This window comes from Podarcis erhardii (genome assembly GCF_964252035.2).
Source record: "Podarcis erhardii genome assembly, chromosome: 8".
Lineage (NCBI taxonomy): Eukaryota > Metazoa > Chordata > Lepidosauria > Squamata > Lacertidae > Podarcis > Podarcis erhardii.
The window spans coordinates 45,865,577-45,890,242 of NC_138499.1; the positions used below are offsets into that span (position 1 = coordinate 45,865,577).

At 40.8% G+C, this 24,666-nt stretch overlaps 1 protein-coding gene across 10 annotated transcripts in view; it reads left to right on the plus strand.

The window, feature by feature from the left end:
* Window positions 1-24,666, plus strand: part of ZNF521 (zinc finger protein 521) — a 291,023-nt gene that overhangs the window by 246,790 nt on the left and 19,567 nt on the right. For all 10 annotated transcript variants that reach the window (XM_081873612.1, XM_081873613.1, XM_081873615.1 and 7 more), the window contains 2 exons: window positions 4,940-5,071; window positions 9,494-9,609. In XM_081873612.1, coding sequence (XP_081729738.1) covers window positions 4,940-5,071; window positions 9,494-9,609 — 248 coding nt within the window. The remainder of the gene's footprint in view (window positions 1-4,939; window positions 5,072-9,493; window positions 9,610-24,666) is intronic.

Consider the following 24,666-nt stretch of genomic DNA (forward strand, 5'->3'; position numbering starts at 1 on the left):
GCGCAGCAACCATTCTCACAGAATAACTGGGCGCCATGAGTTGGGCCCATGTGTCATCAGGGCCCATTGCCTTTTTCATGGTATGGACCCCTTTGTGTCATGAAGGCAGCTCATTCTTGGGAACTTCACCACACTAGGTTTCCCCCCCTCTTGCTTTCATTGTGGCAGTAGCACACTGGACTAAAGATTAAGCCTGCTTACCTTAATATGTATCAGATCAGAGGCTCAGCAAATGGTCTGGGAGCACCAGACTAATGCTCAGCAGGTGTAGATCTGATAGGTAATATGGACAGGAGGCAACTGGGTATTCTATGTTTTTAATTGTTGCTGTTATCAGTTATCTTTTTTTGAATTGGAAAGCTACAGATCCAAAACTCATTTCTTTTCTATGAACCAGAAAGCTTAATTGTATTATAGTCCTTCTTCTTCCTCTTTCTCTCCCACCCCTTCCAAAGAACCAGTTCATGTTTTTCCTCTCTGGGGAGACTTCCATCCATTCATCTCCAACTACATCCCCACATGGATGTAGCTCTTGTGAATGGCTTCCTCGTGCAGCACTCTTTTCCATCACCACACATGAGAAAGGGCCTAAAAATTAGTCTTCTGGCAACAGTGCACATGAGGAACCCATAATTAGTGTCCTCAGCTTGGATCTCTTCCTTGAGATGACTGCTCAGAAGTCACTTTGTTTCTGACTGGGGGGAAATGGTTGTGTGAATCAGCACTACAGCAGCTCCTGGGTATCTAATTTGCAAGCTGTATTTTTATCTTAATCCATGCAAGCAGTTGCCTAGAAATTCCATAGAATTGCTTATTCCTCACCTATAACTCTTAATAAAAAATAGGACCGTGCCAACCTATTAAATCCTTAATAGAATATTCTAATGGTTATTAAATCAATTGACTCTGAATCTCACTTTAATAAATGAGTCAGACAGTATTTTCCAATTACTGTCATCCACCACCTTTCTAAAGAGCAGATTATTCTGATTGAATTTTTTTAAGCTGTTCAGCACTTTTAAGATCCCCTCCCTAATACATTTGCTGAAAGAATGTAGCTTTGAAGTGGATATAGGAGAGAGGAAGAATGACCTCTTGAAGGGATGTTCTGGCACTCCACTTCACTTCATATTTATCCCAGGTGTAAACTGCCAGGGTAGCTTTTCACTGTCTGTTTGTTTAGTTGTGACATTCAGTATTTTCTAAAATTTTAAGATTTTCTGTGACTAGAGAAGGCGTGGGGGTGGGGGTGCAAAACTGCTTTCCTTCCAGTCACCATTCCACTTCTTCTAATCTTGTAATATTTACAAAGAGCAACAGGAACTGAAATGTTATGGTGGAAGAACTGTGGAAGTGTATGCAGCTGACCTTTCCAAAGTCAATTGTTTTAAAAAAGGTGTCTGAAAACCAAGGTATTTTCAGAAGGGTTGCAGTCATCCTGGGCCAGATAGTCACTTGGTGTTTCCTCTACTGGGTCAGTCACAGTTCAATGCTGTTGCTGCCCATAGCACTTTTACTTTCCTAAAAGGTAGTGCGGATCAAAGTGGGAAATGAGGAGAATACAGTGGTACCTCTGGATGTGAACGGGATCCATTGCAGAGCCCCATTCGCATCCTGAAATGAACGCAACCTGCACATGCGCAGGTCGCGATTCTCCGCTTCTGCGCATGCATGTGACGTCATTTTGAGCGTCTGCGTGAGTGGCGAAACCCGGAAGTAACGCGTTCTGTTACTTCCGGGTCGCCACGGAGCGCAACCCGAAAACGCTCAACCCAAAGCATATTTAACCCGAGGAAATGACTGTATATGAGTTAACAGCTTTACAGAAATATTGCATATGGTCCAAGAAACCTTTACTTACTATAGATCACAAATAGCTCAGTTGGTAGGGTATGAGACCCTTAATCTCAGGGTAGTGGTGGTGGTGATTTGAACCTCACACTGGGCAAAGTTTCTTGCATTGCAGGGGGTTGGACTAGATGACCCTTGTGATACCTTTCCAACTCAACAGTTCTATGATTCTATACACAAAGAAAAAAAGTAAACCTGCCTAAGCTAATAATTAAGGCGGTGTAAAGACAGATATCTTCACCAGTAGCATTCCCTCTAATTACAAAAGTGAAAACTTTTATTAGTCAACAAAACGAGTGGTGGGACCTCGATCACCCCCCATAGGAATACTTTGTGAAATACCCCTCGCTTTCTGTTGCTTTGTAGTGCCTGACATTGCTGATTTGCATTTGGCTAGCATTTCAGAGGTTGGCATTGCTTATCTTCACCTTGATGGATAAAAGATCCAGAGCTGAGCTCCTTTCTTTCCACTTGCTTTAAGTGTGCATATCAACACAAATATTCATGGGGAAAAAATCCCTCCTAAGATTACTCAGTGCATAATATGGCTATTATGGGGATTTCCACCTTCCTCTGAAGCAGCTGTTACTGACCACTGTCATAGGCCAGATACTAGTTGCTCGGCCTAATCTTCAATTACACTATTAATTTCAGAATTTTAAGATATTAAAAATCAGGATTGATGTGAGGACTAGGCATTTACTCCGTCTTCTTAACAACATCTGTATTCAACCCTACTGGGATATGTAGTTGTTTAAAATGTGGACTTGGTGAACATAAGTCTTACATTTTAGAAAAACAGTCAATTTTATTTTAAAGTTTAAATTCAGGAAACAAAAAAGGAAGGATATGTAATACAACAAGACAATTAAGGAAAGAAAGAAACTCACTGATTACAGTTCTTAATATATCGCATTTCTGCCATGCATTATCCTGAATCAATTTATGGATACATATATGCTTACCAAGTGGTCCATCTAACTGTCCTAGATCATGAGCTGGAAGAAGAACAAGCTACTTTGGACTTCTTCCCTGGCTGTGTAATGACATCAAAGTAACCGCTGTCATCAACGTGGAGGAAGTGACAAATGCTTCCTCTCACATTGGTACAGTTGAGCTTTAGCAAGCCGTAAGCACATCTAGAATCTCAAGACTACACAGCTTAGAGCAGGAGTGGCCAAGACAGATGTTGTGGCCATTCACATCAGTCTCAGCCAGCAGGGCCACTGGGCACCATGTTAACTGTACTTGGCCTAAAGGCTGTGCAATTGCTGGTGCTGTTTTTGACTCGCCTGAGCATTTGCCATGAGAACAGGGGTTGGTAACTAGTGGAAATGCTGTTATCTATCATTAGTAGCATTGTTTCCCAACCACTGAGTGAGGCATCACCTAGATCCCTTGCTAGAGCTCAGGAAGCCAGTGTAGCAGTTTATTAATTGTGCATGTGTACATTAAGATTAAATTAGAGTTCAGGTAACTGTGAACCAAAGCATCAGAAATATAAATCAATTTACTTTTCCCTGTTTTAGATGGATATAATCTGGTAGAATAGCCAACCAATGGCCATTTAGGCTGCAAGTTATATATTATCTGTTCATTTGGTAGTTAGCCTCTTCAGTTTTCATTCATTTCTATATCAGTCATAGCTACCAGTCATATTAAGCAAACTATGCTTAGGAAGATGTGCTTTAAAAAATCCTTTCCCTCTAATCTTGCTTGAATGTTGTACCAGGGACAATCGTGTGTGTGTGTGTGTGTGTGTGTGTGTGTGTGTGTGTGTTTGTTTATTAATCGGATAGTGATTTTACCTGCAAGATCAAACTATTTGTATAACACACTAGTGACATACAGAAGGACCTTTCCTGAGATCTGCTGAGGGAATTGAACCCTGTACAACAGAGCTGGAAGTTGCATCTTACCTAGCAACTGTTTCTAAGTAGGACAACCTATCACTGTTCCCATGGCGGAATGAAAGGAGCTTGCAACACTGTTGGGAAGAAAGACTAATGGTAGGCCTAAGATGGAAGGGAGGGGGGAGGGCACCAAGGGCCTGCAGCTCAGAGCAGGGAAGGTTTTAGGATCAATTTGGTGGTGCTAGGATTGCCTGTAGCTGAACAAATAAAAGACCATTGAGGCTAGTAGGATAGTTATTAATAATAAAGTGTATTGTGGGTGAGCGGGGGGTGGGGAGACTAGTTCAAGCATTAAAGATACTGGGTAATTAGTTGTCATAGGAAAAGATTTCAGATACCATACAAATTTAGAGACAACTCCCCAACCCCCTTGATGTAATACCAAAAATTAACAGAACAGCTCACAGAATTGAAATAAAAATAAAAATCCTGAATTTTCTTATCCACCCGCCCCCAATCATCAGTACATGCAAGTTCTTTGCTACTAAAGACCAACCCAAGTAGCAAGGATTTGCACAGCATTTTTGGTTGTCATATAGAGGAAAGGCTAGAGTGGAAGGATACATATGAAAGTTCAAGATAGAAAGCGAAGACTAGGATGGGGATTTTTTGTGAGTACACTTGCTGGCTGCTCTATTGAGAATTTGCATATTACAGTACATAATAATATACTCTGCAGTCAGTCTGTTTAACTAAAAGGTGTTTGACCCCTCTCTCTCTCTCTCTCTCTCTCTCTCTCTCTCTCTCCCCCCATTACTTGGAAAAGCCAGTGCTAATTTTTGGGGTGCACATTAACTGATAGGGGTTAATAGCAACAAGGGGCCTGACAGTATATCTGCCCACCCTTATTTTGGCATAGCCAATGGGATAGAATGATGCTAGTCAAGGCCATTGAGTTGTACCTATCATATTTATCTGACTTAAAATCTGGTGCACCAGCATTTATGTTAGCAGGTATCAAGTGCTATTGTATGTGTGCACCATACTTCTAATTAGTGAATAAATATTTGGGGAGGTGTAGCGGTTGCTGATTGGAACAAGATGAAAAGCTGCTTAGTACATGAAGTATATTTTCATGATCCTGCATAAATTCTAATCCTGGAATTCTTTAGCAAGAGATTGGGTTTCAAGCATCGCAAGTGACAATAAACTTTTCTCATATTTTTTCCCACTAGATGAAGGACTAAACCACGAGTGCAAGCTCTGCAACCAGACATTTGATTCTCCTGCCAAACTACAGTGCCATCTGATAGAACACAGCTTTGAAGGAATGGGAGGGACATTCAAATGTCCAGTCTGCTTTACAGGTGAGTATTCAGGAACTGTTCGTTTTATTCATGCACATTCTCAAATGGTGCCATTTATGCCAGACATTGACTTCAGGTCAGCTTGCATGCAAGTATTAGATTTGTGCTCGTTAATGGTATTGATTAGGAATTATTTTAAAAGTCAAGTGTGCAGAAAGATTGGACCTCCATCTACCTGAATTGCTTTTGCAAGCACACTCTCACACAATATGTTTTATCGTATCAATAGGGTGGGTTCCAGAGACCCCATGTGCTGAGCAGAAGGTTCCGATTTCTGCCTGTTTCCTCCCCTCTACTGTATCTCATCTTCCACATGCCACACTGCTCTAACCACAAAGTGAGATGAATCCCCATTGTATCCTGCTACATTCCTATCTGATGTACATACATTCTCAAAGGAAGATCACGTGTCTGTGGGGCTGTTGGAATACTTGTTTTCAGCAGAGCATTCTCAAGTCATGCTCCATTTAAGCTGATTGGCCTCTGTGTCTTCATGTCTGCATGTAGAACCAGGCACACGTTGACCCAAGAAGCCACTTTTGAGGTGGTAGGGGATCTTCTACATATACCCGTACTTAGATCAGATTCACCATGTTTATCCCTCAAGTATTCAGCACAGCGCATCAAACTACACATTGTGTATAATATTTTGGGTATAAACATGCAAATCTGATCTAAGTCTGGGTGGTACAGTTTTCAATAGCTGCTAAAAGCTTTTTTTGTTGAAGCAAGCCTACCCAAATATGTAACATTTTAACGCCTTTTAAAAGGATTTTCTATAAGCAAGAAAACAATGAGAAGCTACAACGTCTCCATAGTCATAGATGTGTATTTTTTTAAAAAAAAAAACTTGCTTTTTATCTATATTTTTATAATTTTATTATGTCTCCTATTAATTGCTGCTTTAATTGCTATTTTAATGAATATTTTTTACATTTTATGTAAACCTCTTAGCGTTTTCTTTCAATAAGCAGTATTTACGTTTTGCCAATAAATAAATAGATAAATAAAGCTCCCCATTGGCACCAATGTGAAATTTGTTTACTGCTGCAGGGGGGAAGTTTCCTGGGGAAGGAGTTGTGGCTGTGGAGGAGATGATTAAGCCTTCCTTCCATGTGTGCTGACACCTCATCCAGATTGGCCCTCCCACTTCAGAATTTAAACACACACACATAGTTTACAGCTATGTATTAAACATAACATGTCACTTAACCAAGTTACTTGCAGCATAACACCTCTATTGAACACACTATATAGATCTGTCTCTGACGTTCTGTTTATGAAAACTGCCCTCACATAACGTCAGCTACCACGTGATGCTTCTGCTGTGACTAAATGATGTGCTTGGCATTGTGTACTCCCTCAAATAAGGTTACCAGATTTTTTTCAAAGAATCCAGGGAAACCTTTTTAAAAGAAACACGAGAAAAAAAAGTTATTAAAATAAGTTTTGTGTTTTTTTAAAAAAATTAAGCAGTAATATCTTCTCTTCTGTGGTCTCATCTGTCGCACGGCCTTCCTCTGGGCCCCAGCCTGCTCTCTTGGAGCGCAACCCACCATGGGTCAGGCCTGGGCTTGGCCACATGTCCTTGCCCTCCCAGTGCTCTCCTACCTTTCCTAAGCGGCGGCAAGGTTGGGGCTCCCCTCTTTTTTTCTCCTTCCTCTTTCTCTCTCTTCCTTCTCCTCTCCTCCTCCTCCCTGCATCGCCTCCAGGGGTTTTCTGGCCCCAGAGCGCCACTGGGCAGTTGGCCGGGTGGCCGGGTGCTCTCGCTCCTGACTCGATTTGGGTTGCGCAGGGCAGGGCCCTGTCAGTGGTTCCTCCAGTCAATATGCCAGGTGTCCCCGGTTCCCTCTCGGCAGTGGTGGCGGCAGTGGTGGCGGCAGCGGCAGTCTCAGCAGCCTGGAGCCAGCCTTGTAGTGCAGTTGGCTCTGGCTGGCTTCAGGAGCTGCTCGCTGGCATGACGCCCGCCGTATTGCCTCGCCAGAAGTCCCCATATGATGTGTCTTGTGCTGCTGAACCAATCACACAACATTCATTCCCTATTAATAAATCTACAACACTTAAAATATAAATCCATGGACATTAAATGAAATCCGGGGACGGATTTTGTCCAGGGACAGATTTGTAAATCCGGGAAACGGGGACATCTGGTAACCATACCCTCAAAGAAACTATCAAGTGCATTTTCCTTACTTCTGTACCTCTGTACTCTTCCACTCTCCCCTTATCCCCACCTTAAATCAGCTTCGCACTGCCACCTCCTCAAGCCCCCTTCCGATGTTACTGCTTCCCCACAACCGAGGTAATTGATGCTCCAGGAGTCATGACTTGGAACCATGCCTTCCTTTCCATTGTTGTGAGAAACCTCAGGCATTTGCTGTTTATAGGCCTATCTGTTGCCAATAAGACAAGCTCCCCTACCACCCTGGCAGGGGTACGAAACACACTGACATACTGGAAGAAGCATAAACCTGCAACTGTCGCTGAAAATTAAACCATAAAGACTGCATACAGACCTTTTATGTTTGACAGCAATAATGCGCCTTCAAATTATACCCTGAATCATAGTGAATAAATGCAGGATTTCTTTTTTCTAAAAGAGGAAAGTCAGCGGTTTGCACAGCTCTCTATCAACGGGAAGCAATTTGGGGTTTTTGTTCTCCACTGATGCACTTTGATAAGAAAACATGACCCTTCGTACTTTTGTATTAGTCCTTCTTGTTTGGCAGCTCCATTCCCAATAAAATGCAGGCATCCACTACGAGAGCCAAATTAAAGTAAGATTTCTCTTCTGTTGGTTGAAGTTGCTGCTACTGATTATTACCTTCCCATATTCAAGTTAGACATGTTTTCCTGCATTATAACAATTTAGTTAATTTTCACTACACAGCTTGCAGTAATGATGTCTGAGGCTGTAGATAGTTTTGCTTTCAACCGTATGCCTGTCAGGCATCTGGGTTCAATAATTCCTTCAAGCATTTCTTTTGCATTTTAGTTTTTGCATTAATTGTACAGGATTTTGCGCTCTCTCTCTCTCTCTCTCTCTCTCTCTGTGTGTGTGTGTGTGTGTGTAAGCGTTTCCCCCCTTTATTCCCTTAATACAGCTTGTGATTCAAAGAGTTAAGTTTAGGATGGATTTTTAAAAAACAACAGCATACGAGAAAGCGTATGAAAAGCAACCGTACTTGTGGTTCTCACCATAAATAAGTTCCCTGATTAAAATAATAATAATAACAATAATCCTTTAATATTTCAGCCAGTGGCCCTGTAAAATGTATAAAAAAACCCATTTTCCATTTTTGCTGATGGGGTAAATAGACACAGCACATTAATCATAAACAATGATGTTTTATGAGTAATATGCTATTAAATTATTTTAGTGTGTAGAATATTAACAAAACCAAAAATCACCAATACAAGTTTTATATGGAAAATGGAATACAATCCTTTTTAAGGTAATGAGAAATGTGATTAAAATGTATGACTCACAAGAACGCTATTCTAATTCTTTTCTCTTTTCTTTTTTTGGCATTCAATTAGAATTATTTTAATGATTAGGAATGGAGTCAAAGTTAAATGCCAACGTCTTTAATAAATCCTTTCCCTGCCTATACAGATTAATATTGTAGATGCAAACTTTTTTTAGGTCACAGTGCACCAGGCATCCATCAGAAGTCAGTGCTGCCAACCCAAACACTGCCTCTGGCATATACAATTTAATTATTAATAGTATGTCTCCTAGGTAAACTGTTACACAGTCTTAGGGCCTTGTTTTGTAGTCATTAAAATTGAACATGTTTATATTATTGAAACCCTTGCATTCAGTGTGTACTCAGAGTTGATCTTAAAGTATCCAAAGAGAATTTACCTGCAGTTGTGTTTTACGTTTATAGACATTGCCCCAAAGTAGCTGTGGGATATAATTTTAACATTAACACATTTAAATATAGAAATAGTTTGCTAGATTTAAGTTTTGGGCAAATGCATAAATAAATAAAAATAGTGGGTGGGTGTTTTTGTGCTATTGTATCTCTCGCTTCCATATTTCACAGTAGCAAGGATTTGTTTATTTTCAAATGTTGCTTTTGATGTTCAGCACATTGTGGTGCAATCTGAAATTATTGTGGCAAGGGGAAAGGTACATTTCTTAGTGTTTGAGATTGAAACGGTATTTGATTATGTTTTTACCAGACATATAAGCACAGTTCTTTTACAAAGAAAAGAAAATTAGGACTTGGATGTAGAGCTGAGCAATCGTGGCTGGTGCCTATTATAGCAACAGTATAATCAGAAATTACAGGGTTCTTGGATAATTGTACCCTTTGCAATTGCTGTGAGTTAATGAGGAAATGTTCACAAAAAAGCCTTTCCATGTATAAAACGATATAACAAAAAGTTCACTTTTTCTTTTTAATGTTTCAGTGTTTGTTCAAGCCAACAAGTTGCAGCAACATATTTTTTCGGCCCATGGACAAGAAGACAAGATCTATGACTGCACACAGTGCCCACAGAAGTTCTTCTTCCAAACAGAACTGCAGGTACTCAGCTTATTGAAGGGGTTTCAGTAGAGATGGTTGTAGCATGTATTCTTCACCAAAGGTGTCCACGTGGTGGATCCATAGGACTGGTTTCTGTGAAGTGCAATGATGCTTCATCAGAATTGAGCTTAGGGATGGTCAGTAGACAGACATATTTGCAGTTAGCCCATATGTAAGACTGTCCAAGCTGCATCTTAAGAACTGCTAGGGATTCTACATGAGAACACATTTCTGTGCTGCAGACTTGAAGGAGGATGATAGGTCTTGTAGATTCATCCTTTGCCCAGATTACAAGAAGGTAAGACTGTGGTAGAACTGCAGAGTTTGTAGCATCACAAAGAAACAAACAAATGCACAGAAGTATAATTTTACTTACACCTTCCGCTCTGGAGGAAGCGATAACTGAACTTGAGTCGTAGTTGGAGTTGCCAACAGTCTTGATTCTGACCATGGAAGGATCTGAGGGAAGCACTGTCCATTTCAAGTGCTTTGAATTTGTATGGTACAACTGGCCTGACATGCTAACCCTTCAGCTGCAACCCCTGCCCCCATACAGGTCCTGGGTTCTCTGCTGAGACACAGTTGGAGACTGTGAGAAGGCAGCTGTAACTTGGGAGTACAGGGATATTCCTGTTTGAGAATTGAAAGCTTTATTAAAGGGTTGATGTATAAAACTGGCAAGTTGCAGCTTGGGGAAGAGGCCTATACCTTTAAAAACCTCCAGTCAAGGCCTAGGGCTTGCGCTGCACCTTTTCTGTCCTGCACTCTGTCACAGCTGAAGAAGATGATGACCAGCTGGAGCAAAAGAAAATAATCTTCTTTGAGGGCCTGCATCTATTCACAAATACCATCCACATACATCAATCTTCTCAACAAACCCCCCTTTTCCTTTGTCCCTGCTCGTCAGTTGTAAAGAAGAGGTGCACCACACACACCATGACAGTGACAACAACAAAAGTGTGTTTGTGTAAGTGCAAACCCTTTCTCTAATTGCAACTTAGCCACTTCCACCTACAGATCCCCATTAGGGTCATTTCACACATTACAAGGCAGCAAACCTGGATTCGCATTGCCATCGAGTACTTAACAGGCTGCTGTGACCAATCTGTGCTCCCTGATTAGTGTGACAGTAAGGTGTATTTGATTACAAATACACATCTACTGCATCCACATATTACATTTTTAAGTGTAAACTTAACACATTTTAGACGTATTTTTAAAAATGTGATGTGTGATGAAGCGGTCTTTATTGATGTCTTTTTCAGGCTCCTGAAATAAGTCAGGTCAAAATTAAACTGTTCTTGGGTGAGTGGTAGAACCAAGAGGTAGCAATCATATTACTATGCAAATAGCAAATGTACAAAAGGTATTAAAAATCAATTGTTTTAATTATTATACTACATAGTCTCTCTCTCCCCTCCTGCCCCTGATAGATTGAATATTCCATGCAGAAATCTCCATGTCAGGGCTTAATCTCATCTGGCAGTCCTCCTCTTGAACTTAGAAGAAAGCTTTGTCTTTTGTTAAAAGTAGAATTCTTGAGTCCCTAGTGTTCATTTGTAAACCCATATTTTGCTTTCATTGGGACACATTAGTTCTCTAGAGAGAAACAGAAAAGCAAGTCTAGAGCTCTTACATGAAGTTAGAATTTATTTTAAAAGGTCTCTCAGTTGCTCGCACATAGCAGCTATAGATTTGCCAAGAATGGTTTTTGTTACACCTGCTGAAAATTAAGATTCTGAACTATTTCCCATTTTACAAAAGTATCCACATGTAACGATGCTTTTTTTCTTCTTAATGAGATGTTCTTAAAGGTTGTAACTTATGCATTCCTGTGTTGAAATGGATGTACCTTCTCCACCTGCTAAAGAACTTGTGGATCTAGACACCTCAAATACAGAGCCTATGGTTTTTTTAAATAAAAAGAACAATAGTCTTAGACTTCCACTAATAAAAGGCACGAAAGCTGATTATGCCTGTGAATGTCCATCCCGTCAGTTACTGAGAAGTTCATTCTTGTCTGTGATGAGTGAAGGTAGAGCTTTCTCAAAGTTGACTTTTAGGAGATCGTCTGGAGTAGATACAATAGAAATAATGGTTTTTCAAAATGGATTACCACTGCAGCCTGGGATTTGGTGTGTGAACATCGTGAGAAGTTTTCCATGAGATTATTATCTAATTATTCTGAATCATTTACAGTTGGATTTTGGTACAACAAATGCAGTATTTTTCAACATTAGCTAATGTTAAACATTAGCTAACAAACGGAAGGAAAACGTCACAACTTTACAAATAAGGGAAGGACGGGAGAATCATTGTGACATGAAAAGAAAACACATTATAGGAGGCAATTCTGAAAGCTCTCAGTAACTTTAGCTTTGATAGAAGAAGGGTGATTTGTTGGCAGTTTTCAGATGAGGATAGAAGGAAAAGGAAGGACAGTAAGGCAGGTGGGAATTATAAACATGGGCAGCGGTTTGGCAATGCACTTGCTTAGGAGGACTGTGTTAATTTCCTATCTTAGAGATTTTCAAGGAAAGGTCAGGTTGTCAACAATGTTACTGCCCTCCTGGAAGCCAAGAGGAGCATATTAAGAAATCCCTTATAACTGAAACAGCAATGTCTGAAAGGGTATTTCATCACACTCTGGGTGGTGTATCGCACCCTCCATGACAGCCCAAATTGATACAGAGATCCATCCAAGCAGATCTTTCACTAGATTATCAGCCTGCTAATTTCAAGAGCTGCAGCCAACCTGGGTCTCTTCTGGGTCAGCCAAAAGGTTACATGGTTGAAATGACGTTGCTTGCGCTTGATCAGCTCTAATGATACTATTACTCAAGCTATTGAGCTGCCACTCCTTAGGGGAGAAGTTGCTTGTGTTTAATTTCTAGACAGAGACTATGAGAGAGCTTCCAATAAAACCTCTAAGAAAGAGATTATGGTGGACATGGAGTCAACAGTACCATGCTTAATATTTCCTCTATGACGATTAATAAATAACAGAAAGGGGTGAAGCCTTCTAAACTTTCAACTCAAGCGATCAATTTAAATTTTCAAGGATATCTTCACAAGGAAAAAGGCTAAGATTTTTTTTTTAAATGAAGCAAAGGATTAGATTTGACATTTCAAGATCCCCGGAGTCATTGGGAAGAGGGGGAGCAGCCACTGGTTTTCAGGCCCTGGAGGCCAGCTGTGATTATGCATCCAGTAAGGAATATCTTATCTGTTCTTCTCCTTTGAAAGGAAATCTACCTGAAATCCAATTAACATCACTCAGCTTTAGGCCAACATTTTCATATATTATAGCCTTAATTTTTCAGAGGTCTTGAGCATCAGCAGCTGCTATTTATAACAGAAAAAGAGGCACAGTGTTATTCAGCACTCCAGACATAAGCACCTGAATTTAGGAATTCTCATAATGCCATAACTTACATCAAAGTGCCCTAGGTCTCAAGAAAGCGCTGATTGCCACCACTTCCACTAACTAATGTGTGAACTCATTGCTTAAATATGACAATTTCAGTCAGCTGTGGTAGGCAAACAGGCTTCTTCAATATGGTAGAGAATATTTCTAAGAACCAAGTGATATTTCCAAGTATATCATAGACTGGAGAGAGGTCTTCCTTTGCACCAGGGCTCAGACTTGGAAGCTGCTTTCAGACCATGTTCTGAGTGTTTTTCCGTCATTGCTAAGCAACCACAACCTGTTTTCTTCTCATGAGTTCCAGGCAAGGTTGAGGCCTAGCATATAACTTATTAGAATTTAAACACTAGCTGGGGATCATCATATTCTGCCACAGCAAACTTCACAAATGAAAAGAAACACATCTTCCCAGGTATAAGTCAGCAGGATTCCAAATGTGACAACACGAGGGGAAAGAAAATAGTGCCTCATTCAATTAACTTTCGAGTCTCGTTATATTAATTTTATTGTGGTGAAAACCTTTTATTTTGCAGAGTTTTAAAGATTGCATTTGAAATTTGGAGTGGAGTTTTTCTTTAGTCTCTGTTTACATAGAGGTGAAATTACCAAGGACATCTGAAGAGTAATCATGATATTGTCCCTCAGGGATGCCTGAAAACATCTGTACATAAAAGAGGTCTCCAGTTTTCTTGGCAGTCCTTTTCCCCAAACAGTTAACGTAGTTGTACTTTGGTACAAGAGAGTTTGTTACAAAAATGTTTGGGGGGCGGGAACCTGAAAATGTATGAATGACATGACTAAAGGAACATGTTTTAAATTCCTTCCACTGTTCCATTTCTCCCCTGGGGATTAAAGGACTTTAGAGCCATATTAGTCTTTCATAAGGTAATTCTTTTCTGAAAAAGAAACTTCCTGATCTGGATTGTGTGAACCCAACCTTATTTGATTGGCCTATTCAAATATAATCACTCCCAGTGGGTAGGTGGTTCATTAGGGTGTGAATATTTATAGCCCCTTGTAAAATCAACTAGATCTGATGTGTCAGTCACATTGTAGAATGAGGACGTAAAATGATTAAATATCTTAGCTGTGTCTTATGCACTGGCTTCTTTTTTTCACAGGGATTCTTGTAATAGCATATAGAATGACTCCTTTTTCTTCAGAGCTCCAGTTGTTGAAAATGGTTCAATTGAGCATCTTAGACTGAGAAAATCAGTTCAATATCCCATATTAAACTGAAACCATTAAAAAAAATGTTGCATTAGTTGCAGTGTTCATAACTACTAACAATCTCTGCTTAGCTCCTCTGTGTGTTTCTTTGTTGTGTTTTGCCTTGTTGAACTGTTAGCCTATTTTTTAAGGTATTTTTTATGCTTGCTGTGTTTTTTATTTTTAGGAGTTGCTTAGCTGAAGAGTGCTGATGCTTCTAAATTGTACTTTGATTTGGTGGCATGACTGTTGCAGACCCAAGTTATCCAAGTATCCCTGTTTCCCAGGGACATCCCCAATTTAGAGAAGCTGTCCCGGTTTCTGATTTGATTCCAGAATGTCCTCCTTTTCCTTGGGATGTCCCTATTTTCATTGGAGAAATGTTGGAGGGCATGGGGTGATCGGACCCTTGAGCCGTTTCAAGGCAATCCTGTATAGGGAAGAATTTTTTAAATGTTTAATGTTTTATTATGTTTTTGTATATGTTGGAAGCTGCCCAGAGAGGCTGGGGCAACCCAGAAAGATGTGTGGGGTATAAATAGCAAAAGTATTATTTTTATGGAATGGGATGTCCCTATTTTCACCAGAGAAATGTTGGAGGGTATGCTGTTTTGCGTTGACAGTAGTGGATTTATTTCATTGTTCAAATGAGATAGCGGAAAGTCTAGTGTGCCTAATGGGAGGGCTGGCCCTGTTTGTCTAAGTTTAAAAAAGAAATATGTTAGGTCAGTGAGTACAGTATTTCCTGCAGCAAATGTAAATACCAGTCATCAAGGTAATATAAATTTGCTAAAGCAGTTGAGAGAAGCAGGATATGGTGGAGGAAGGGAATCCAATTTTCATATAGGAACAATAATTGCGCTATCACTTGCACAAAATGCAAATAAGCATAACTAGGAAAATGTTATTTAGCTATAGCAATTTACATGTACCCACTGTATGTAAGAAACATGTAACAGCCCAGTGATATTTTGAAGTTTTGAGAGTGAAACTGGAGGCTCCACCTTTGGAGGAACGCCTATAGAAATTCCAAGGGAAGTTGAGGAATTTCAGTAACTTTCTGTTGGACCTGCATGCATTCAAAAGACATAAGCAATTTAACTCCATCTTTCAAAACATAGAGGAAATCCCATCCAATCCCATCCAAATTAAAGGAGAGCCCAACAGCAAAAGCGGAACAAAGCCTGATCATGACATTCCTCAGAGAGCCCTCTGGCATGGTTTGCTTATGCTTCAGGATTTGAATTGGGCCAGACTAATATCTGGGTTTGGTTCAGAATTCTGTTCAGCACACAAGACCAAAGACATTCCTGGGCCTTGCCTTGTATGCTCAGAGCCTTTTTACAGGGCCAGCAATGTCTTCAATCCAGACGTTTCCAGATTGCAGACTAACTTAGAAAATAATTCAGACCACTCAGTACCAGCATTGGATTGGCTCTTCACTGTATAAACATATACCTTTTCCTGTGAACGAGCATTCATATATTACAAATTAATTAACCCCTTAACAAATGTTAACCATGCTTTTGTTCACCACAGACTGATTAAGCTGATGAGCCTTTTTCACTCCACTCTTGAAAAAGCACTAAACAGATAGCATGGTGAAAAATACTCTAATTTGTTTAATCTAAGATGAAAGATCCTGATTGAAATGCTTCTGTAAGTATCTGCTGGAAGAGTCATCAGTTCACCCTTTTTGTAATTCTTTAAAAACCCTTATAATATGAACAGAAGGGTGATTAAAGGAAACTAATCTTAATTGGATGATTTTGAAAATGTTGTTTGAGGGTGCAGTATTTATTCTGGACTAATTAATTTGGAACAAAAATCTTCTGAACACAGCCTTTAGACTTGGGAGTAGGCTAAATATGCATAGCAAAACAATATTAGCTGGGTAGAGTTAAGCTTTCCATTTGTATTTGTATATATCCTCCAACAGCTCAGTTATGTTTGACCACCATTAAGCTTCCTGCTAATGCAATCTATATTAGTAAGTAGTTTTCCTACGCTAAGCGTGAATCACCAGCTCTTCATTCTACAGCTTTTTCCTCCCTTTCATTTTCCTGCTGTTAGAGACCAAGAACTGACCTTAGATTACCCTTCATCTGACTCATAGTTGACAACAGATGGCCATTTCTGGGACTGTCATCAGGGTGACTTTTGAAGCACCCATGATTACTGTATTAAAGAGCCTCATGACTAGTTCACCCTCCCTTCTCCTCTCCCACCAGCCCTGGCTCCATTGTCCTCACTTAAGATTTCCCCATTCAGAAACTGCATGTTGAAACTTATTACCTCCCAAAGTACTGCTGCAAACCTCTAGATGATCCAAGCACTTGCTGGAAAGAAAGCTTTGCGTTCCACCATATCAGAAGGGTCTGATGAAACAAAATTTCCTGTGTTTTAGAAGTGGAAAGTTAACACTGCAAATTGTCTCTTTTATATTTGAGTTTTCATTCCCCAAGTTGGTTTTGCTCTAGCGACACTGTTTAAAGGGAGGGCTTGAATGGATCTCAGTAACTTTTTTGGCTTTGTCCTTCATGAGTTCTTAGGTGCTTAGGACTTGGAATACTGGAAAGATAGCCAAAGCGATCACTATCAGGGAGAATGTAGACTTGACACCTCCTGCCACTCTCTGTTATCTCCAATAAGCTAAACAGAACCCCTTCAACAGCATGTACATTTCAGCAAGCAGAAAATAATGTGTCACTCTGGAGCTCAAAAGCAATGGTAGTGCTGTGTCAGGCAGCAGCCCAACAAGATGTCTTTTTTTTTTATGGGGCAGAGGGCTGTGTCCTGGCAACATTGGAACTTGTTCACCATCTCTTGACTGGATTGTCAGCAACAGAGGCAGACATTCAAAAGGTTTGTTTGGTGCTGGTTTGCATGTGTAAAAAAAGCTACAAGTCCCCAAGAATTGCATTTTTATGGGCACGGTGGCAGCAGCAGTGGTGCTGGCTAGAAGCTGTCAGTTGGATTTATGGTGCTGACTATGAACAGCACCATTGTATCATTAGACCCCAGCTCTGGTTCCTCTTTGGTTGCTCCATGAGGGAAGCAGGTTGAGGCAGAATCGATAGTCTTGCAGTCTACACACAACTGTTCTCTAGGCGTAATACGTTCTCCATTTTTGCTTCCAGACTAAAGAACACCAAACCTGGGGAATAACATTCACTATTAACATCAGAAGCCAGTGTTGTGGTGGTGTTCCTGTTGTCCTATGGGAAAGCTAGCGCTCAATATCTTCAGCAGCGGTCAGAGGCCACTGAGGACACCGCTGCTGCTGCTGCTGTAGCAGCAGCGCATCCTTCCTTGGTAACTCCAGCATCTATTTCTGATGCCTCTGCAGTTTGGTAGATACATGAGGTACACTGAGCCACTTGTCTAAGGCAGCAGCTTGAAAGGGGCATCGGAAGAAGCTCCCTGCTGCCCCCTCTGGAAGCCACCACCACGATCCCTTCAGAAAATGGGCACCTTTTGCTAGTGACTGCCCTGCCGCTGGAGCTCCTATTGCCAGCAACTACTGGCTGGATATTTTGACAAAGCCCTGTTATTTGGTTCATCTGCAGTGTCTGTAGCAGGAACAGCCAACATGGTGTCCTCAAGATGTTGTTGGACTACAACTCCCATCATCCCTTACCATTGGTTGTGCTGCCTGGGGGTGGTGGGAGTTGTAGTCCACAAGCATCTGGAAGACTTTCCATTAGCTACCACTAGTCTACAGTAGGTAGAGGCCTCTGGTGCTGAGGGGTACAGCAGAAGCCGGCCCCATCTTGCTCAGATAGCAAAATGGCTTGCTCTGGACCAAGGGGGTGGCAATTCATCAGTATATATTATAGATAGGAGAATAGCTTGACCAAGCCACCTATGACATTTATTTGGGCTCCCCGCCTTTGAAAAACTGATTCAGTTTTTCTTTTCATTGTTTTGATCGGTCTACAGTGGTACTTCAGGTTACAGACCCTTCAGGTTACAGACTCCGCTAACCCAGAAATAGTACCTCGGGTTAAGAACTTTGCTTCAGGATGAGAATGGAAATCGTGTGGCAGCAGCGGGAGGCCCTATTAGCTAAAGTAGTACCTCAGGTTAAGAACAGTTTCAAGTTAAGAATGGACCTTCAGAACGAATTAAGTTCTTAACCTGAAGTACCACTGTATTCTACAGTTTCTTATTTTTTATGTTAAGAGATTTTTGTGACTTCTTTCATTCTCTCTGTGTCCTTTCCCCCCCTTTTCATCTATGATATGAGTCAGAAGAAGCAGGATGTTCATTCTGTTGTGAAGTGCTCCCAGGGGCATTTTGACCTACTGCTGAAAGAGGAGCCTTGCTGTCCTGTCCTTACTGTGGAGATAGAGATTTCACCTCTTAGCCAGGAAAAACTGCAGTCGCCTGGACACAAGCAGATGAAATCATAGCAAGGTGCTTCCTGCAGTAAATGGCAGCATGATGTATCCATAAATCCCCATTCTGGAATTGCTGCTGTCATGACAAACTCCGCTTCTGCTTTCTGTCTGTAAAATGGGGATAATTATTAGTGACAGTTTTCCTATACCATCAAATATTTTGCCAAGGCAGCCTTCTTTGGGTATGTGTTTTATAAGGATTATGAAGCATCATTAGCAAACCAAGAGTAAACAGAAAACATGAGGCTTAGGAGAAGCATAAATCTGAATCTAATCACAATCAACCCTTAATCTAAACAGGGTGGGGATGCTGTTGATGCATTGTTTTATATGACTGTTTCAGACACAGAAAGGCTGCTGTGTATCTTGAAAGATCTATTGTTTGCTATTGACAGGGTATGCTAGAGCAAGATATTTTCCAGAGCCAAACCTGTATTTTAAGAGGAATTCACATTTGTATCCTTTATTGTGATATTTGGCGGCAAGTCTACAGCTAGTAACAGTCTCTGCCCTGGAGCTATGAAGGAGTAAGACTCCATTGTTGGAGAGAGAGTGGTGCTCTGTGTAAAAACCTGAGATGTGGTAGGCAAGATGAATCGCGCTTAAAAGCAGTGCTTGCGGTGCTGTCATTTAGAACAGGGAACACTGAAGCTTTAAACGAAAGTGAAAGGCAGGATAAACGCCCCCTTTAAAAGTGGTGGAATTCTTAAACTGCCTACAACAACAAATCTTTTCCATTGATGACTGCACTGAGGGCAATACAATTTGGCAGTGGATGGCTCTCTCTTGGGATGAGATGTACAGAATCTTTTTTTTAAAAAAAAAAATGTAAATACAATCATTTTGTAACAGCATGGCATGAAGGAGCATGTCCCAGAAATGCTATAAAGAAGTGGGCTTGGCGTGACTTTATTCTCAGAGCATTTTATTTGCGGCTTTAAGACTGATTAACGTGTAAAATAACTCAAACAAAGGACTCTTTGTGGCACAGCTGATTCCTGACCATTGCCTTTCCTCTCTTCTGATAAATTCCACACTTAAGGTGCAATCCCGTACAAGTCTACATAAAAGAAAGCCCCGTTGAGCTCAATGTGACTTCCTCCATGGTAAGAGGAGATAGAATAGTAACCTTAATCATTTACAAATGAGTTAAATTTAAGTCCTGGCTTTCTTCTTTAAAAGAATCAAACTTTAGTTTAGTATACATGGCGGAGTCTTGCTCGCCCTGCTGGTCAAGTTTCACGTGGTTTACATTGTTTAATGCCTTCCTGCCTTCCTGTGATTGTTGATCTGTGTTGGCTTTTAAAATAGTCCAACTCAGAGCTGAGGGTTGGGCACACTTTCCACAATGTGGCGTTGCTTAATAATCGTTCCACTTCAGCGAGGTCTCCATAGTGGCATGGTCCATTGGCATAGTTTAGCATGACAATGGGATTCAGCACTGGTTCTGTGTTATATGTTTTTCTCTAACAGTGTCCACTGTCCCGTCAGTATACTAGCTACGTAAGGCTTGTCTTAAGATAGGGTTTCAGCTTTTATTTAGAATTTGTTTTGTGAGTTAGCTTTTGATCAAGCATGGCTTTTTACTGTAGATCCCTCTGCATATTTGAAAGTATTTTCCTAAGTAAGTTGCATTTACCTCTGGATCTTCTCTGGGCGGTGCATACAGGTAATTTATTTCTGCTACATGAAAAATTTAGGCCGGCTCTTCCATTAGGCAGAGTGAGACAGTTGCCCCAGGTAGCTGATCTTGAGTGTCATGAAAGGGGAGAAAATTATTAGCTGTTTAGTTAATTGTCACTGTATTTTTCCTCAAAGGAGGGACAGATGTGTTTGTGGTGTTTTCTTCTTCAGAAGCCAAAACAATTTGCACTTGTTGTTGTTGTTGTTGTTATTGTTGTTGAATTTATATACCGCCCTATATCTGGAGGTCTCAGGACGGTTCACAGAGGGTACTTGGCAAGAGTGAGGGGGAGACAATGTTGGCTGCTCCACCCTCAGGAAGAAAAATATCTTGCACTGGCCCTGAGGGCACAAAATATCATCTTCACATGATACTTCAATGTACAGCTTCAAAAGGCAGCTCCTCCCACCCCCGCTGCTTTCCTAGTTTTGTAATGTATTTATTCTACTAAACACATCAGCAAAACATAGGGTGCATATCAGTCTTTGAATGGTAGTTTCTCGCTCTGTCTGTGCGTGTCTTCCTGCAGATATATACCATACCATGTAGAGAAATGCTGTACCATTAAATATTAGCAGTGCATTTTGCTTTGCTTTGAGTTTGTCAAGGTGAAAGGTGATTGTGCAGGAAAATGGAACACTATATTTGCTGTGCGACAGGCAGTAAGAACTCGCTCCCATGCTCAGTTATAATTCATGACTGTACTGGTGGGAAGTCCTTATCCCTCTGTGGAGTTAATGCATCTCTACTGTAGCCTGCTGAGAGCACCCTGCGTCCCCTCCCACCATCTGTGCATTCACTTGCGTGCCTTCGCCAGCTCTCTTTGCCGCGAGATCTCTTGGTGTTAAAACTGTCAAAGTACTTCTGCCTGGTAGAAGTGGCTTGATGGTGTGTATTAATGTTAAATTGTCGTCTAAATGGAAAAGAGCCAGAAGAGAGATTTATTATAGGCCCAGTTTTTGAAAACACTATACTGATGGGTGTCTGGCTCTTTTTAAAGGACTTTGGAGTCTCTAATTTGCTTTGCTTTCCTGATGGAATTTCTGTATGGGAAAACTAAATGGCTTTTGTCAGTTTTCTGGATCTTCTGCTGATTTGTTGGCACACTGACCTTTTATTTCTTGAAGCATTTGCATCCCACGTTTGCCTGAAATGTAGCAAACTGAACAGTATTTACCCACCCATTGCCTAATTTGTGCCTGCAACTATTTTTCGCTTTCCTCATCCTTATTTCTTCTCTGAACTGAGGCAGCCCTCTCAGAGTCAGAGAGTTAATTGCCTCCACGTTTCCCAAGGCATAGGAATCACATGACCAGAAAATATAAGCAAACAGTGTCGTTTCTAAAATAGACCCCATATGAAGATTTTTTTATTGGGTGAAAGGGCTGTCTGAAGAGAACTGAGCTGTGACAAGAGCCTGGAGTACACAATAGGAGGGTCAGAATTGGACCACAGAGATTTAGGATGGCACTCTTATTACCATGACCCCTTGCTGCTGCCCTGGGTTCTATGACTACAAATAAGATGGAAAGATATAAACAGATAGTAGCAATGCAACAATAATATATTTATGGATTTCACAGTGTGTGTCGATGCAGTTTGTTGTTAACACAACTTAAGAACATAAATCAAATCTAGACCTCAGTTGCCTGTGAATAACTTTAACAGATGTGATATCATAAGAGGCTCAGTGTGTTGTGAATTGCAAAAATGACCTTTTGTGTTTGTGTGTGTTTATAATCTTTCAGAGCTTTTTTTTCGCTGAGGTTTAGTATCCACAAATGTCAGGTGAAATGTTCAACATTAGCAACTACCTAGGCTTTCTCCCAGAACATTGGTAGGCTGTGTAACTTGATGTAGTTCTCTTTTCTCACCGGTGGAAGCGTCTTTACATACTCTCTGTGTTGTTTTATAGCACAAAAGATAGAAAACTATGAATTTGTTGCACAGGATCAAAATACCTTCCCTTAAGGAAGCTTTTCTGTTTTGGGAATGGTTCATTTTGCTAGCACTCAGACCGCAAGACATTGATTTCCACCCCCCAGCTTCCTAGGACATTTGGAGCACTGTGTGTATAAATGGCCATGCAGGAATCTTAGCGTCCATTGGATAGTGTGTATGATGTCACTGGTGATAAACCTCTCCAACATGGCCCATGCCATTTTTTTAACTCCTTGTTTTCCTCTGAGGAAGGGCTTTTCAAAAATAAAATCATGTTAATGTTCTCAGGTGGGCAGCCCCCTGCGTCACTGGAGCACTCAGCCAGTACTAGGTGGGTGTTGCTTTTTTAAGAAGCAGCAAGCTTATCCACCTTCCCTTTTGCTATTCTGCCATTTCAGAACATGAGTAAAATTGATTAAACAAAGGGGAAGCTTTCAGGAGATATTCCAGCTTGGTTACACAGAGAGAGAGTGAGAGTTCGGAAACTACAGCATGACTTCCCTTCTCCCATTCTATCTATTACATGGACACCGTATATCACACTGCAGGCATTGACTGGAGTTAGTGCAAGTATAGCTCTATATAAAAATCCTGGGCTTTTTTTATTATTATCTTTAAAAGCACCGTATGGTGAGTGAAGCATCATACAAAAGTTCCACGGTGTGTTTTTTTTTAAAAAAAAATAATAAAGTAGGGCAAAAATGACTTGAGAAGCTCAGTGTCTAGGTTTTCTTAGGTGAAAGATCACTTTGAGATGACATGGCTGAGTAGTCAGGTTGAAATCCTTCTTGGTATTTTATTAATTTTGCACCAAGATAAATCCTGAAATTCTGACAAACTCCATGACAGGTGAAATTCCTTCTTGCAGAATCTGCCCAGCAAGAGGCTGCTCATTTCGTTCTGTTCTGAGGCAGGCAACAGGAGGGCAGCTTTATAATCAGCCCTCAAAGGACCCCCAGCCGCCCCAGAGTCTTGGGCTGATTGAATAACTCCTGGGCCTCTTCCCCTAGGCCTCCATCAGCAGGGGTCCTGTGGAAAGCAATCTCCTGCAGACTGGCACAGAAGTGAGCTTTAAACTACTATTTTCTGCTCTCCAGAGGAGCCTGGAGTACTAAAAGATAGATGGACTGCAGATATTTTATGAGAAACTGTCAGAAGAAGAGCAGGGTAAATGTTTTTTTTCCCATCCTTCTTTGAGTCATGTGCTACATCATTGTACAATTTCTCCCAGAGTCTTGTACATTTAAGGGAAGGAATTAATTGGTTGCCTATGCTAATTTCTTTTTCCTGTATTCCTCTTTTTATTTTTCACTCTTTATTTTTTTCCTTTCTGTTTTATTTTTTTAAAAAAAATATTCACTCAGAGGCCCTCTGCTTAACCACAGTTGCAGAAAATCAGTACCATTTGCACTGAAATATTTATAATGACAGAATGAAAAATTGGATTCATTTTCTGGCTTGTAGCCGAACAGTCGGCAACTTTGTGCGGTGTTGTTCAGCATCTCCCTCCGTTCGTTTCATTGGGCTTGTCTTCCAGCACATGCACACACAGAGAGGATGCTTCAAAGGAATGCTTACAAAACACAGTCTCTCTCTCTCTCTCCTCACCAATGAGAAAACAAGTACTACGTAACCTTTCAACCATTTATAATATGTATAGTTGGAGAGAGAGGGTGGAAGAAGGTAAAACAAGTAGGGGAGATTATGAAAGATGACAAGTAGTAATCTATTTTGTGTGGGGAAGCAGTGTACAGATGGAATTCTGAGGATTACTTCAATGTATTCATTGAGAGGCAGTGTGTGGATTTAACGCTAGACAGAACGGCTGGAACTTCCTCCTAATTCTTACTCTGTCACTGACTCTGAGGGCCAAACTACAAATTACAGGGGGGAAGGGGGCCACCCCACTCACTACTGTTTTAAGAAAGCTATAGGGGCCAAAATTGGGGATGGGAGTGGGGGGGGGAGAGGGGGAAGTGGTGTCAATTAAAGATTCTGTTTGATAGCCTCTGAAGCATGAATTAACCTGGCTCAATATGCAACAAGACCATGACCTCTAACATAAACTCAGTGTACTGTTCTTAAATTTACTATCTGTGCACCAGAGTAGCTGGAAATGCCCCAGTAGCCAGGTCTGAGCATCCAGGGTCAGTCCCAGATATTTTGCTACCTAGCCTCCCTCTGGAAATAAAAATTCCCAAGCAATCGTAGTCACCCACTGTATGAGCCTCATGCACTGCTTTTGGTATGCCTCATCACCCTGTGCAAATTAATGCTCTGTCCTAGAGTATGGAGATCAACTAGTCAGATCAGAATCTCTTTTCTGAAGCTGTGTAGAAAAATCGTCTCATTTCTAAATCGACCCCCCAGCTGCCCAAAAGCAGAGCCTTCAG